At 44.9% G+C, this 17,955-nt stretch overlaps 1 protein-coding gene across 1 annotated transcript in view; it reads right to left on the reverse strand.

Annotated features, from left to right (window-relative positions):
• The window catches only part of BBOF1 (basal body orientation factor 1), a 181,350-nt gene that overhangs the window by 32,439 nt on the left and 130,956 nt on the right, over positions 1-17,955 (reverse strand). The window contains exon 9 of the mRNA XM_030214596.1: positions 16,877-16,981. Coding sequence (XP_030070456.1) covers positions 16,877-16,981 — 105 coding nt within the window. The remainder of the gene's footprint in view (positions 1-16,876; positions 16,982-17,955) is intronic.

The following is a 17,955-nucleotide window of genomic DNA, read 5'->3' on the forward strand; positions in this document are numbered from 1 at the left end:
TTTTTAAGAAAATTTACCAATTTGTGGTAACGGTGTATTTTTTGAAAATTATTGTAATATTTGATTTAAAATATTGTAATTCCTGATGATCATCGTTTGTCAGTTGTTCCCACAGTGAACTTTTGGTATTTTGTGGGTTATAAGACTGTAGTCATAATAATAATAATCTCACTGAACTGTACCTAACCCTGAGTAGCCTTGAATTTTAAGAAGCATGAGCAGGAGGAAATGATCTAGTAGGCCAGTAGCCCCTTGACAACAAAAAGCTTTTCTCCCTGGTAAAAGTCTAACAACCATCACAGTAGCCGACAAACTGCACTCTTGTCCCCCATCAGCCCAAGTCGTAGCCGACCACTTCAATAATAAGATTATTGAAATCTGCAACAATATTTCCAAAACTACCGCAACAACGGAAGACTTGCCAACATCTTCCTAGTGGAGCATGCACACTGATAGAAGCTTGACCTCTGAGACTAGGACAGACCAGACATGGGACTCTTTTCTACCACTGTCCCTTGCTGACTTAAGATCACTTCTTCTAAAATGTTCTCGATCTCACTTCTCCCTAGACTACTGTCCTGAATTTCTATATTCATCCATCCCTACTGAGATAATACAATGGTTGCTGGCCAACCTCAACAAGCTATTAGAAACGGGCTCCCTTCCTTTGCACATTGGAAAGATTGTTCTCACACCCTTACTGAAGGGCCCAAGGTTAGATATCACCTCACCAGCAAACTACTAACGTAGCCAGCATCCCTTTATTTACAAAAATGCTGGAAACCTATATCAGTAAGCAATTCTCTTCATATTTAGAAAGTTATTGTATCCCACACAGCTTGCAGTTCGGCTTCAGACCAGCATACAGTACAGAAACTTTACTCCTTGTCCTAACAACATACGTAAAACAGTTTCTCTGCAGAGGTGAGCAGGTAGTCCTGCTTCAGTTCGACATCTCGGCAGTGTCTGACACAGTCTACCACACATTGCTACTTGATAAACTGGATCAGATAGGCATCACAGGTACTGTTCACAAGTGGTTCAGTGAATTCCTATCCAATTGGAGCTACTCAGTTAAACAAAATAAGGAACTATCCCATTACTGGTTTCCAAACTGTGGAGTCCTACAGGGATCCCCATTCTCCCCCATTCTATTCAATTTCTTCATGTCCTCACTATGCTCTATCTCCCTGGGGCTTTGCGAATTGCTGTTCTCCTGCTCCAAAGACATTCTATTTCTCCTGTCAATATCTCTGTCCCAAAAAAATCTTACCCAGACTGTAACAGCTGGGATGTCTGCTATCCAAAACTGGGCTTTGACAAACAAACTAAAACTCAATACACAAAAAACAAAGCTCCTATGGTTCTGGACACAAGGGACTGAGGTTCCAACATCCATAACACTGTATGATGACAAAACCTTCACAATACATTCTGAAGCCCGGGGTACTGGGTGTTCATCTGAACTCCTTCTTAACATTTTCCTCTCACATTGATCACATATGGAAAACAACACTGTTTAAGATGAGACAGTTAAGGCTAGTTTGGTCATTTTTAACCAGAAAGCCTACACACGACCGGTCTAAATGCTGATTCCTGACACACCCAGACTACTGTAACATACTATTTCTTGGAATTAAGACCCAATACCTTAAGAGATTATAACTAATACAGAACACTGTGGCAAGGCTGATCTGCAAGCTAAACAGATACTCTAGTGTCTCACCATGCCTTGCTAAACTACACTGGCTTCCCAAACAAAAAAGAGTCAAGTTTAAAACTGCTTGTATAGCCTTTCAAACTCTTTTTGGAACCACATCAGCTCTGTTGATCAAAATATAATCTTTTTGCTTGTCTCATTCAGAAAGACTAAAAGACCTTCTGTTCCTATCATACCAGTCCCACAAGGGCATTCGATTCCAACAGATATTTGACGTGCCCTTCCCAACATCAGGCACCTCTCCCTTCCCAACATCAGGCACCTCTCTATGGAATCCACTCTCTGCTGCTATAAAATCTGACGATACCTCAACTTCAGGAGGAAGTTAAAAACACATTTATTCCCAAAAGATACTAATTGATCACCCAATAAGGAGCATTTCCCACTGACTATGTACAGAACTGTTAAGCTCCTACATTCCCTATGCTGTTCACGACAATAGTCCCCTCTCTAGCCCTACCTTCCATTCAATTCAAATCAATTCCTGTATACCACTAATATCCCCTTTCCAGGGTTCAGTGCAGTTTACATTCTAGATGAGACAAAAACAAATAGTGTTAGTCTGAGGTATGAGAAATATTAGAGACCACTGGTGTAATGCATGAGACTAAAAACATTAAGGAAAGGATAATGGATGATACTAGGAAGTAGAAGTCTTGATGGATTGTTATGAAGCAGTCTTTGGGAAGAAGAAAGGTTTTTAGCCTCTTCCTGAAGCTGAGGTAGCTGTTTTCTGTTCTGATGGGAAAAGGTAAATAGTTCCATATTTTGACTCCAAGAATGGGGAATAGTGAGCTGAAAATCTTCTGATTTCGAATTGTCTTTTGGAACGGTGATGCTAGCATAAATTGTTGTTTCAGTCTGTTAGACTGGACAAGACATAGCAAAGCTATCTTAGTCAGCAGTTCAGAGATGAAGCCCTGTAGGATTTGAAAAACTAAACAAGCAGCTTTGAACCCGAGTCTTTCTGCTATGCGAAGCCAGTGCAGTTTGTTTAGATGAGTTGAAACACTAATATATCTATTAAATCTATATATTAGTCTAGCAGCTGTGTTCTGCAGTTTTTTCTGATATTGACACTTAATACCAAGAAATAGAACATTACAGTAATCCAAGTGAGGTAGAACTAACATTTGGACTAGTAGTGCAAAGGCTTTTTGGTCGAAGAATGGTCTGACTAGACTGTCACAACTGTCAGGAATAGTGAGCCCTTGGACCAAAGCCAGAGCTTTGGCAGACAAATCACCTGGGCTGGCACAGGCAGGAATCAGAACAGACTGGACTAGGATAAACTAACAGACTCAACAAGGCAGGAAAGAGGTAACTAAATACAGTGGACAACACAAGAACCGGATCCAGACGAGGCAAGGAAAAGAAGGCAAGGGCCAGAACTGGAACCCAGAAAGGACAAGGCAAGACTCTGTACTGGATTAAAACTGGGACTGGGACCCAGAAATGCAAGACAAGGCAAAACACGGAAGTAGATTAAAACTGGATTCAGAAAAGGGCAAGACAAGGCAAGGACTGGATCTGGACAGGACTAGACTAAAAGAGACAAGACAAAGCACATCTAGACAGGCAAGACAGGGTAGGAGCTAGGCAACAAGAATAATAGACTCAAGACAATAAACAAAGCAGGAACAGGATTCAGGATTCTCAAACAGGATTCAGGATTCTCGAACAGACTTGGCTGGAACAGGATTCAGGATTCTCAAACAGGATTCAGGATTCTCGAACAGGCTTGGCTGGAACAGGATTCAGAATTCTCTAACAGGATTGGCTGGAACAGAATTCTGGAATGGGCTTGACTTGACTGGAACCAGATTCTGGAACAGGCTTGGCTTGACTGGTACCGGATTCTGGAACGGGCTTGGCTTGACTGGAACCGGAACGGGTTTGGCTTGGCTTAAGTGGAACCGGATTCTGGAATGGACTTGGCTTGGCTTGACTGGAACTGGATACTGAAAGGGACTTGGCTTGGCTTGACTGGAACTGGATACTGAAAGGGACTTGGCTTAGCAAGGAACTGGGATAGAACTAGCTCAAACATAGAGCAGGAGCAGAACCTGGCTCAAACACACAACAGGAACAGAACTTGGCAGAAACAGAGCTCAAGAGCCAAGAAGCAAACATAGCAGGCAAAGGATTAAGCAGACTAAGGGAAGACAAACAAAGAAGCAATATGCTTACCAGCATCCACAGCTGGGAGGGAAAGGCCAGGCAGATTGAGAGGCAGCAGACACACCTGCATAGCAGTGAAGTAATTAGGGACAATGCTGGCTTCTACAGACTCTCAGAATTAACAGACAAGAACTACACACACAGGAAACAGAACAGGGAAAACAGGAACAGAGCTTGGCTAAACACAGAGATTGGATTAAACACGGAGCTTAACTATAGCAAGAGTCAAAAGCAGGGCTAGACTAAAAGCAGAAGCCAAGAGAAGTCAAACAGATACAGACACCAAGGGCAGGGTATGGCTCTACAGCCAGGCTTTCAGGATCAAGGTACAAAAGCAAACACACAGAAACAAAGCAAAGCATTGAAACACAAGACTCAAAGAAACACAGAACAGACCTTCAGGACCAAAGCCAAGTAGGGAAATAATCTAAACAGGTAACACAAGATTAAGAGACCTCTTGCAAAGGCAACATAGGAAAACTCCCTGGGTCCTTATAAAGGAGTAGGCTGATGATGTCACAAGTAGGAAAAGAAGCAGAAGCAGGGAGACCAAAGCGAGGCTTGGCTAACAGAAAGAACAACAATAGAAAATGAAGCAGACTGGAGAGGTCACAGAACTAGATACAGAGAAACTGTAGGTCTGAACATAAGGGCACGTTGTGGCTGGTTAATATAGGAAGAGAAGATGAGTGAAGAATCAAGCAAGACCCCCAGATTTGACCATTGGTGATGGGACCTCAACTCTCTGATTTCAGAATCACAAGACCGTGGTTTATTGCGCATTCAATTTCAGTTTATTGGTCAGGGCCCAGGTGTTAATAGCAGTCATACCATTCGCTACAGATTGAGTTGGATCTATGTTTGATGCTGTCACAGGTAAGAGAAGCGTATAGGATAATAGTAGTTCATTAAGACCCAGGTGTATTGAGGCAAGGCAGTGGCGTAGCAAGGGGGGGGCGGTGGAGGCGGTCCGCCCCGGGTGCACACTGCTGGGGGGGGGTACTGCGCGCCAGTCAGCTTCGTTCATTTCCATGCTCCCTACTACTACTACTATTTAGCATTTCTATAGCGCTACAAGGCATATGCAGCGCTGCACAAACATAGAAGAAAGACAGTCCCTGCTCAAAGAGCTTACAATCTAATAGACAAAAAATAAATAAAGTAAGCAAATCAAATCAATTAATGTGAACGGGAAGGAAGAGAGGAGGGTAGGTGGAGGCGAATGGTTACAAGTGGTTACGAGTCAAAAGCAATGTTAAAGAGGTGGGCTTTCAGTCTAGATTTAAAGGTGGCCAAGGATGGGGCAAGACGTAGGGGCTCAGGAAGTTTATTCCAGGCGTAGGGTGCAGCGAGACAGAAGGCGCGAAGTCTGGAGTTGGCAGTAGTGGAGAAGGGAACAGATAAGAAGGATTTATCCATGGAGCGGAGTGCACGGGAAGGGGTGTAGGGAAGGACGAGTGTGGAGAGATACTGGGGAGCAGCAGAGTGAGTACATTTATAGGTTAGTAGAAGAAGTTTGAACAGGATGCGAAAACGGATAGGGAGCCAGTGAAGAGTCTTGAGGAGAGGGGTAGTATGAGTAAAGCGACCCTGGCGGAAGATGAGACGGGCAGCAGAGTTTTGAACTGGGGCAGAGGGAGCATGGAAACGAACGAAGCTGACCGGCGCGCGGCACCCCCCCCAGCAGCGTGCACCCAGGGGGGTTCTTTCGCCGGGGGGGGTCGCGCTGCACGGGGGGGGGGGGCGCATCGGCGATCCGCCTAGGGTGTCAGCCCCCCTAGGAACGCCACTGAGGCAAGGAATGACATAAAGAGATTGAACAGGATAAGTGAGAGGGGAGATCCCTGCAGGACCCCGCAGTTAGGAGACCAGAAGTTGGAAAGGTGGTAATAGCTTCAATTTGAAAGGAATTCGCTGAAACATTTGAGCACAGTCCCTGTTATTCCTCTGATCCAGGTGTTTCAGTAGCAATGTGTGGTCAACCGCATCGAACGCCTCCGATATATCGAATTGGAGAATTACTTGGTCAACTTTTCATAGGTGTTGTTTGACATATATAGCAATATTTCTGTACTATGTGATGATCTGAAGCCAAATTGTGGCCAGTGTAAAATAGAAAAAATTTCCAGATATACAGAGAGATGTTTACTAATGTAGGTTTCTAATCAAGAAATGTACTAAGTTATGTCCAATAAAAAAAGTTTCATCTTATTTTCTTTTTCATGTTTTATTTTGTTTTATTTCTATTGATTACCTTTAAAAGTGGACTAACACGGCTACCACACCTCTCTACTTAATACTTTTGTAAAAAAGGGGTATGCTTGCCACTGGAGAGTAGTTTGCAGGCGATGTTATATCTCGCCCAGATCCCTTCAGTAGTGGAGTGAGAGCAATTTTGCCCATATCAGGAAGAAGAGATCCAGTTGTTAACAGCTCATTGGGATTATCGAGTAACCAGTTTACTGCTTCCATAGGGATGGATTTCAGTAGGTGTTCTGGGCATTGATCCAGGGAGCAGCTGTCTGGGGAGCATTTCAACAGCGTTAATCTCACATCCTCAACTGTTAGTGGTTGAAGAGATTCGTAGTTTTGGTCAGTTTTGAGCCCTTGGGTTATAGGATCTCTGGCAATTAAGGTTGAGCTACAGGTTGAACTATTTTCCTTTGCTGGTGTAGCTTTAGATAGTTCAGACCTAATTTGGTGGATCTTGTTGGTGAAATGATCAGCTAGGTCATAAGTACAAAGCGCGGGGTACAAATGTAACAAATAAATAAATAAATACTGCTACACAGGGACAGACCAAAGGTCCATCAAGCCCAGCATCCTGTTTACAATAGTGGCCAATCCAGGCCACAAATACCTGGCAAGATCCCAAAAAAGCTCTACATTTTATGCTGCTTATCCCAGAAATAAGTAGTGGATTTTCCCCAAGTCAATTTAATAATGGTCTATGGACTTTTCCTTTAGGAAGCTGTCCAGACCCTTTTAAAACTCCGCTAAGCTAACCGCTTTTACCACATTCTCTGGCAACAAATTCCAGAGTTTAATTACACATTGAGTGAAGAAAATTTTTCTCCAATTCGTATTACATTTACTACTTTGTAGCTTCATCGCATGTCCCCTAGTCCTAGTATTTTTGGAAAGAGTAAACAAATGATTCACCTCTACCCGTTCCAGTCCACTCATTATTTTAAAGACCTCTATCATATCTCGCCTCGGCAGTCTCTTCTCCAAGCTGAAGAGCCCTAGATGCTTCAGCCTTTCCTCATAGGGAAGTCATCCCATCCCCTTTATCATTTTCGTCGCCTTCTCCATAACTTTTCTAATTTCACTATATCTTTTTAGATGCGGTGGCCAGAATTGAACACAATATTTGAGGTGCGGTCGCACCATGGAGCAATACAAAAGCATTATAACATCCTCACTTTTGTTTTCCTTTCCTTTCCTAATAATACCTAACATTCTATTTCCTTTCTTAGCTGCCACCCACACTGAGTAGATGATTTCAACACATCATCAACAACAACGCCAAGATCCCTTCTTGGTCGGTGACTCCTAACGAGGAACCTTGCATTACGTAGCTATAGTTTGAGTTCCTCTTTCCCACATGCATCACTTTGCACTTGCTCACATTAAACACCATCTACCATTTAGACGCCCAGTCTCCCAGTCTAGTAAGGTCCTCTCTTAATTTTTCACAATGCTCTCGTGATTTAACAACCTTGAATAACTTTGTGTCATCAGCAAATTTAATTACCTCACTAGCTACTCCCATCTCTAGATCATTTATAAATATATTAAAAAGCAGTGGTCCCAGCACAAACTCCTGAGGAACCCCACTATCTACCCTTCCCCACTGAGAATACTGACCATTTAACCCTACTCTCTCTTTTCTATCCTTTAACCAGTTTTTAATCCACAATAGGACACTACCTCCTATCCTATGACTGTCCAATTTCTTCTGGAGTCTTTCATGAGGTACTTTGTCAAACGTCTTTTGAAAATCCAGGTACACAATATCAACCGGCTTGCCTTTATCCACATGTTTGTTCACCCCTTCAAAGAAAATGTAATAGACTGATGAGGCAAGATTTCCCTTCACTAAATCCATGTTGGCTTTGTCTCATTAATCCATGCTTTTGAATATGCTCTGTAAGTTTGTTCTTTATAATAGTCTCTACCATTCTGTCCAGCACTGATGTCAGGCTCACCGGTCTATAATTTCCCAGATCCCCTCTGTAACCTTTTTTAAATATCGGCATTATGTGGACTACCCTCCAACCTTTCGGTACATAGTTCCGCCAGTTCATTTTTCAATTCTATCAGTACTCTGGGATGAATACCATCCGATCTAGGAGATTTGCTACTCTTCAATTTGTCAAATTGCCCCTTACATCATCTAAGCTTATAGAGATTTCATTCAGTTTCTCCTACTCATCAGCTTTGAATACCATTTCTGGCACCGGTATCTCTCCCAAATCTTCCTCTGTGAAGACCGAAGCAAAGAATTCATTTAATCTGTCCGCTATGGCTTTTTTTTTTTACCCCTCGGTCATCTAGCGGTCCAACTGATTCTTTTGCTGGCTTCTTGCTTTTTATATATCTAAAAAAAAATTTACTATGTGTTTTTGCCTCCAACGCAATCTTTTTTTCAAAGTCCCTCTTTGCCTTCCTAATCAGCACTTTGCTTTAGCTCTAATAGCTTTCTTCACTTCACTTTTTAACTATGCCGGCTGTCTTTTGGTCTTCCTCCCTCCTTTTTTAATACACGGAATATATTTGGAGTGGGTTTCCAGGATGGTATTTTTGAACAGCATCCATGCCTGATGTAAATTTTTGACCCTCACAGCTGTTACTCTTTTTTTAACACCGTTCTTCTCATTTTCTCATAGTCTCCTTTTTGAAAGTTAAACGCTAACATATTAGATCGAAGTGGTGGTGGGACATGATTCCTGTGAATGTTTATCCTTATTAGTAGAAGCTAGTGTCTTAACTAAGGAGAAAAAGTTATTTTATTGTCAAGATCTTCTTGATCTATTAGGCTGCTATAGTATTGGTGTTTTGAGTCAGGTACCTTCTTTTTGTAGCATTGGAAAGCTGACTTCCATTTGGATTTATCAGTAGTATCTTTGTTCTTTCTCCATTGCTTTTCAAGGCACCAACCTTACTTTTTTAGGATGGATAGTTGCTCTGTAAACCATGGCGAATTTCGATGTCTTGACCTTTTTAGTGGTAAATGGAACAATTTTGTCTAGTGTGGCTTTCACCTTGGTGTCCTAGCTGGATTCGATCAAACCATGCGTAGGAGATTTGGTAATGAGGGAATCTGTTAGCTCAGACCAGAAAGTAGCTTCGTTGATTTTACTTCTGGTGGAGATGAGGTTGGATGACTTGTGTCTGGTTAAGCTTGACACACAGATATCAATGGTGAAATCCAGTTGGAAATGGTCAGACCAAGGTACTTGGCTTCCATTTGAATGAACTAATCAAACTATTAGAATAGGAAGCCATGAAGTCTAACATATAGCCTTTTTCATGACTTGCACCCTTGGAGAATGTAGTTAGTTCGCAGTCCTTCAGGAATGATTTGAAGTTGTTGTCGTGTTCTCGAGGACCTTGGCATTCTGTCAGGCTTCTTCCCCAGGAACCCTGGGTATGTGAGTCCTTGAACCACGGCCGAGGAGCGGCAGTGGCAGGCAAGATCACCGTCGGAGCAGAGAAGAGACAAGGCTGGACAGGAACCCTGGACTGGAGTCCTGCACTGGAACACTCGAGACTGGATCGCACCGGACCGGAACACACTGGAGTAGGCTTCACCTACACTTAGCTGCCTTTCCCCGAGGGTTGAGCCCTCAGGTTCGAGCAGCCGGTAGAGCTTACAGGAAAACCAGAACTGGAACCAGCAACAGGAACAACTGGAGTCAGGATCCAGCGGTGCTCCCAGGTACCTAGGCTAAAGCAAGGCACACAGGCAGGGAATGTCCGAGTTCCGGCAGTAGGCAGGTTCAAAGCAATGGTCACAGAAGGGCTGGAAACCCACAGAGCAATAAACACAGAAGGGATGAAAGCCCACAGAGCAATAAACACAGAAGGGCCAGAAGGCAAGGCCCACAGAAGATAGTAACTCGCAAAGCAGAAGGGCTGGAAGTCCACAAGAAAAGACAAGGAAAGCTAACTGTGCAAACAGCACACTAACCTCGGGACCTAAGGCACTGCGGAGGCATTGGCAATGCAAAGGCAAGGGCTGCAGTCTCTAAGTGATTAATAAAGCCCTTCAACACCAGAGGCACAGCTGCAGCAATCTCCTTGCCTCCAAACAGAGGCTTGACACTCAGAGAAGTCAGCCCACAGGAAGGACAAGCGGGAGCCATCTTGGATACTAGCAAAGAGGAGTCGGCAGCCATCTTGGAAGACGCATAGCCCACACAGGTGAGGTCCAGTAAGGCAATCAGCACACAGAGCCAGAGAGAAACTAAGACAGAGACAAGCAGAAGCCAGCACAGCCACTGACTCCCAGAAACAGGGTAAGTATGAAGGTGGTCATGGCCACAGATGTGACAGTGCCCCCTCCTCAAGACCCCCCTCTCGGTCTCCCTGAGGAGTTCAGGTGTCCAGGGGTAACTGTGGTGAAACCTTCTGATGGGTTTCAAAACCCAGATATGGATCACTGGACTGGAAGTCACAAAGAAGTTCAAAACTGGCAGACAGGAGCGGAACTTGTCAACAGGAGGCTCCTTCCAATCACCGCTGGGCCAACTCAGGAACTTGGATGCATCAAGAGGAACCACGTTCAAAAGGAACCCTTCTCTGAGGAAACCCAGACTGAACTCAGGAAACAAACCGGGACTGGGACCCGGACTAGAGTCAAGAAGCAAACCGGGACTGGGACCCGGGCGGGCGTCAGGAGCTTAACTGGAACTCAGAGCAGGCTCAGCATCTTGGCTGGAAGTGGAACTTGGAACGGACTCAGCATCTTGGCTGGAACTGGAGCTCGGAGCAGGCTCAGCATCTTGGCTGGAACTGGAACTTGGAACAGACTCAGCATCTTGGCTGGAACTGGAACTCGGAGCAGGCTCAGCACCTTGGCTGGAACTGGAACTTTGAACAGGAGCTGAACCGGGACTGGGACCCGGACTGGCATCAAAGTCTTGACTGGAACAGGAATTCTGAACAGGAGTTGAACCGGGACTGGAACCCGGACTGGAATCAGAAGCTTGACTGGCAGCACCCCTCAAACTGGACTCAGGAGCTTGGCTGGGAGCGCCCCTCAAACTGGACTTTAACTGAGGCTCGGTCTGAAGCACCACTCGAACTGGCCTTAGGAGCCTGATAGGAGGTACCCTCTGGACTGGAAGCGGAGGCTCCACCTGAACCACCCTTCGGACTGGCACCGGAGGCTTGATTAGAAGCCCCCCTCGAACTGGACTCAGTGGCTTGACTGGACGGGTCACTTGGACAAGAACCAGAGGCTCGACCCGAAGAGCCACTTGCACAGGCCTTGGAGACTCCATCAGAAGCACCCTTCGGACTGGACTCAGAGGTTTCAAAGGGCTTGCCACTTGAAGGAGGACAGGAGGCTCGGCCCGGAGCGCCACTCGAGCAGGAATCAGAGGCTCAATCGAAAGCTTCCCTCGGATTGGACTCGGAGGCTTAAGTGGAAGCGTTACTTGAACTGGAAGCGGGGACTCAGTATGAAGCACTCCCTGGACTGGACTCAGGCGCCTAGGTGGTGGCACCACTTGGACTGGAATCAGAGGCTTGGTCCGACATCTCACTCGGCCAGACCTCAGAGACCTGGTCAGGACCGTCTCTCGGAACGAACTCAGAGGCTTAACTGGCGGCTTCACTCGAACAGGATTCGAAGGCTCCGCTTGAAACTCTCCTTGGACTGGACTCAGCGCCGGTGGACTGGAATCCCGAATAGGAACTAACCCGCTATGGTACCGCAGGCTGCTCTGCTGAGGAGACCTGAGCGGAGGAATTCCCCGGCGTCTTCTTTCGGCCTCAGCTTCAGGAGTATCCCGCAGAGCTGGCTCCTCCAGAAGTCTGAGGCGGTACTCACAGAGTAAGATAGCAGGATTCATGTCAGAAACTGGGCTATGGCGGACCAGACACCACCAGAGACGCTTTCTTTCAGCTGCTGCTTCAGGAGTATCCTTCAGGGCTGGATCAGACAAAAGTTTATCTCGGTACTCCCGAAGCATCATAAAAGGACCCAAAAAAGAAACTGGGCTGACATAAAGATCAGAGTCAAAATCAGAAACTGCACCCGGATTGTCCACAGGGAACGAACTCATGGGCAGGCAGCCAACCTGGATGGCTGATCTTGCCGGACTCATGGACTTTGCATTCTGTTGTGTTCTCGAGGACCTTGGCATTCTGTCAGGCTTCTTCCCCGGGAACCCTGGGTACGTGAGTCCTTGGACCACGGCCGAGGAGCGGCAGTGGCAGGCAAGATCACCGTCGGAGCAGAGAAGAGACAAGGCTGGACTGGAACCCCGAACTGGAGTCCTGCACTGGAACACTCGAGACTGGATCGCACCGGACCGGAACACACTGGAGTAGGCTTCACCTACGCTTAGCTGCCTTTCCCCGAGGGTTGAGCCCTCAGGTTCGAGCAGCCGGTAGGGCTTACAGGAACACCAGAACTGGAACCAGCAACAGGAACAACCGGAGTCAGGATCCAGCGGTGCTCCCGGGTACCTAGGCTAAAGCAAGGCAGACAGGCAGGGAATGTCCGGGTTCCGGCAGTAGGCAGGTTCAAAGCAATGGTCACAGAAGGGCTGGAAACCCACAGAGCAATAAACACAGAAGGGCTGAAAGCCCACAGAGCAATAAACACAGAAGGGCTGGAAACCCACAGAGCAATAAACACAGAAGGGCTGAAAGCCCACAGAGCAATAAACACAGAAGGGCCAGAAGGCAAGGCCCACAGAAGATAGTAACTTGCAAAGCAGAAGGGCTGGAAGCCCACAAGAAAAGACAAGGAAAGCTAACTGTGCAAACAGCACACTAACCTCGGGACCTAAGGCACTGCGGAGGCATTGGCAATGCAAAGGCAAGGGCTGCAGTCTCTAAGTGATTAATAAAGCCCTTCAACACCAGAGGCGCAGCTGCAGCAATCTCCTTGCCTCCAAACAGAGGCTTGACACTCAGAGAAGTCAGCCCACAGGAAGGACAAGCGGGAGCCATCTTGGATACTAGCAAAGAGGAGTCGGCAGCCATCTTGGAAGAGGCATAGCCCACACAGGTGAGGTCCAGTAAGGCAATCAGCACACAGAGCCAGAGAGAAACTAAGACAGAGACAGACACAGAGACAAGCAGAAGCCAGCACAGCCACTGACTCCCAGAAACAGGGTAAGTATGAGGGTGGTCACGGCCACAGACGTGACAGTTGTGGACATTGGTGTCTGCGTCATTTTCCAAGTGTAGGTTTAGATCTCCAGGAAAATAATCCTTGAAAATTGTGACATGGCAAAGGAAGTAATCTCTTCAAATAGAGGTTCTTCCTTGATTTGATATAGAAGTTGGTGTTTGGTATGACTTATGTTGTTCACTGTTCCTGAGCTTCATCAATTGAAAGTGCAGTAAAGTTCCAGTTTTAAGTTACTTCATGGTCTGGATTTTTGTGTGGATGAAAGTCTGATCCTTGCTTGATGGCCCTCCAGCCACAGGGATCTGTACTGGAACCGGTGCTATTTAACATATTTATAAATGATATGGAAATCAGAACGATGAGTGAGGTGATTAAATTTGCAAAGGACACAAAACTATTCAAGATTGTTTCAACACATTCAGACTGTGAAATATTGCAAGAAGACCTTAGGAAATTGGAAGACTGAGCATCCAAATGGCAGAAGAAATTTAATGTGGACAAATGCAAGGTGATGCCCATTGGAAAGAATAATCTGGATCATAGTTACCTGATGCTAGGGTCCACCTTGGGGATCAGCACTCAAGAAAAAGATCTAGGTGTCGTTGTAGATAATATGCTGAAATCTGCTCAGTGTGCAGCAGCGGCCAAAAATGCAAACAGGTTGCAAGGAATTATTAGGAAAGGGATAGTGAATAAGACCGAAAATACTATAATGCCTCTGTATTGCTCCATGGTGCGACCGCACCTTGAGTATTACATTGAGTTCTGGTAGCTGTATCTCAAAAATGATATAGCAGAATTAGAAAAGGTTCAAAGAAGAGCGATCAAAATGATAAAACACGAAGAAACTATACCAACTTGTGAACAAACTCCTAGATACCAACTTGGTCACTACAACAAATACAGACATCCCACCTGCAGATAAACTTGCCAAGTATTTCAATGAAAAAATTGTAAACCTACGTAACACGCTACCTCAGGACAACATCGACATTGAAAACTTCCTTAATGAGCTGGACCCAACCTCTGGAGCATACCTGGCTGACCAAACCAGGTCAAACTTTGCCCTCCTAATGTATCACTGGTGAAGCCATGGCTCTGACATTTATGAGCAATGATATGAGCCTCAAGAGTCAAGCCTGCGTAGGCATAAGAGAAAAAAAATACAATTTGCTAGCCAATTGGATAAATTCCTGGAGGAAATGTCCATAATTGTTTATTAAAGTAGACCTGGGGAAAACCACTGTTTATCTCTGGGAGTAGATAGCATGGAAACCATCTACTTTTTAGAATCTAGTACTCATGATCTGATTTGGCCACTGTTGAAAACAGATTACTGGTCTAACCCAGTAAGTCAATTCTTCTGTTTCTCTGGTGTGCATGAAGTTGTTTGACCTCTTTTTATGGGACAATATCTACAAACCCCTCCATTTTTATGCACAGTGATTCACAAGAAGCTATTTTTTTTTTTGGGGGGGGGGGGGGGTTACCATAGTGTTCTGAAAGATTTGTTCCCAAAAAGATTCCATTGTTTGAGTATCTCTCCCCAGGGGCACTGATGAGTGCCCTTTTGAAAGCAAATTCAAGCACTATGGAATGAGAAGGGTATCTGCTGCTTCTCAAATCCTGCAGCCTTCTGAACTCTGAACATCCAGTCAACCTTCTCATTAAAAGGGTGTACAGAGAGGAGGGGTCTTCCACATTCTGATCTGTACATCCTTGAAGATTCTATGAACAGGCACTGTTGCACTTCCTTGAAGGGGGTGTGGGTAGTTGTTGAGGAATTGGAGGATGTCCAGTGTTTCTGCCCTCGATTTCTCCTCCATCTCTAACTCAGTTGGGGACTTTCTCCTTTCATGTGATTGAGATAGATTTGATGGTAAGTTTGTTGAACCCTCTTCTTCTGCAAATATCTATGGTTCATAGCATCCCAGAACTGCTCAGAGTTAAAAAAAAAAAAAAGTACTCTACAGGAGAAGTATATGACTCTGCCTATCTCAATCTCCACTCATCGTCATGAGAGGTGTCAAGACACTGAGGATCTATGATGTCTTGGTGAAGATTCCTCCTCTGATGCACTGGAGATGGACAACAGTGAAGCAGACACCATATCCAGGGACGTTTGAGGTTTCAGTGTTAAAATCTCTTCTGTAGCAGTGTATGGGTCTTGAGGACTAGCCGGATCTCTTGATGCACCGACACTGATATCATCAAATCTGCAGTGGAATGTCAAGCAAAGAATCACTCCATCCTCTCATCAAAGTTTTTCATGAGCTGTTCTTTTAAGGCTGCCATTGACAAAGGTGCAGGGGGTATAATAGGAATGGCCATGTCCTTCTGAGTCACTTGGGGAATATCAGAGGATTGTTCTGTCACATCTCCTCAGGTACTGAGGAAGATGAGCAGACCTCCCAACAGGGATGCTTTGAGGACACCTGCTACCTCAGTGTCTCAATGCACAACAATGTGTTCCAATGAGATCTGATGTTTATGCACCCTGGCCTCTACCCTCTACTCTATCATGAGCCCTCTAGTTCGATGAAGACCAGGATGAATCTTCCTCCTTTGGGTGGAAATCAGAGTATGTGGAATCCCAATGCATTGATCTATTGATAATTGATGTTACAGTCAAGGGTTATAGATGCATTCTCAGTGCTAATGAATTCCCAATGTATGATGTAGTCCTTGGACCCATGGAAACCAATTCCTCTCTATGGTGATGTTGATGGCCAGGGCTTAGAGGTAAAAAAAAGTTGTTCATCCTGCTTCTCTTGACCCTGAAGTCCTTTCTTTGACAAGTTACATTGGGAGGGTTCAAGGTAGGGCCCAAAATACTGCAAACACCAACTGTGTCGATGCGTGCACTTTTTAAAACTTCTGTGCCCCCTCCCCCCCCCCCCCCCCCCCCCGGACATATAATTGAAAATTACAGCCACAGTGAAATCAATTGACTTAATTTTGAAAGTACCGGACTAGCATGCCCTACGCCCTCACTGGAGGTCTAAAGATGGCAAATGTGAAAGAAAAAAGAAATAAAACTTAAAGCCAGCAGGAAATCTACCTAAGGCACTACTAGTGTACTGGTACACAACAGGATTCAAAGAAAATAAAAGAAAAAAATAGCAAAACCTGAAAAAATGTGAAAAGTTAGTCTTCGAGTTTTGGTGATGCCATCAACTAGCTCCTTGGAAAGGCCAACAATTGAAGTGGTCCATCAGGATAGCAACAGGCAGGAAGTAATATGTATGCATGGTGAGCCCTTTTCAATGAATCCACTGGAGAAGCATTCCTTCACCGGGCTCCATTGGTGAAGTGCACCCCATGTTGTTAAGACTTGCTATCCTGTTTGTCCTTGAAGAAAAATTATAGTGGTTTGACTATTGCGATTATCTGGATAATAACACTTACCACTGTATCCTGATATTAATCACAGCTCAGTATCCAGAAAATGGCGCTGAATATTACAGCAGCAGAATATTGACCTGATGGTTTTCATCTTCTATATTTCTATGTTTCTAGAATTACCCATCCTTTCTTACTGCACTCTATCTATATTGTTCATTACACACAGAAGTTATTATAAAAGTAATACTCTTTACCTCATTTTCACTCCATTTATTTTGGCAAAAAGTAACCTCAGGACTTTCTCTTTCTGCTCCCAGGTCAAGTCACTAATGTCTACTTTCCCCGACTGGATATTGGTCCTAATAATCAAAAGAAAGTAAGAAACCATAATTAATGCAGCAAATGATATTTAACTAAATGTGGAAAAACACGTTATAGTAGTATGCAACAGTATTTCCTAAGTCCACTCCTGGAGTACCCCTTGCCAGTCAGGTTTTCAGGATGTCCTCCATGAATATATATGAAAGAGATGTGCCTATAATGGAGGCAGTGTATGTTCGGTTTCCTAAAGGACAAGTCCATAACCCACTACTAAATGGACTTGGGAAAAATCCATAATTCCGGGAATAACATGTTTGTACGTTTGGGAAGCTTGCCAGGTGCCCTTGGCCTGGATTGGCCGCTGTCGTGGATAGGATGATGGCTCGATGGATCCTTGGTCTTTTCCCAGTGTGGCATTACTTATGTACTTCTGTCCTCCAACAGCCTTCCACTAGTTTATTTTGTGGCCCTAAAATGTGTTTAATGCTTTTACTGTTATTCTCACTTCTAAGGATTTTTACTGCTGCAGCCCTCACTGCAAAGATATGAGCAGTGCGTTGTGTGTAATGTAGTCTCACATATAATGCAGTCACCCTTGCTTGTCTGTTACTATTAGTCTATTCTCCTGCAATGACATCTTCTCTTTCTCAGCCAAACTTGGCCCTTTTGTCTACCTGCTATCATTTCCTGGTCATTCTTACTATCTCTGTCCTGAGAGGTCAGCTGGGTATGACCTTTCACTCCAATTGAGGGCTGCCCTCTGGGACCACCCCTGCTACCTGATGGCAGACTCTGTCCCTTTTGGTCCCTTGACCTCCTCCTCCCTGGGTCTGTGCAAGCCCCTTCTTGGCCTCTCCTTCTCCACGAGGCATTCTGCATCTTGCTTCAGACAGCACTTGTCCTGCTAAACCCCTCGTAACAAACTCGTTTCTAATAAGATATTGCATATTCCAGCCACCCAGCTCTGAACTACCTACTATTTTCCCACCTCTGCAATAAAGCTGCCTTTCTT

This window comes from Microcaecilia unicolor, chromosome 9 (assembly GCF_901765095.1).
Source record: "Microcaecilia unicolor chromosome 9, aMicUni1.1, whole genome shotgun sequence".
Lineage (NCBI taxonomy): Eukaryota > Metazoa > Chordata > Amphibia > Gymnophiona > Siphonopidae > Microcaecilia > Microcaecilia unicolor.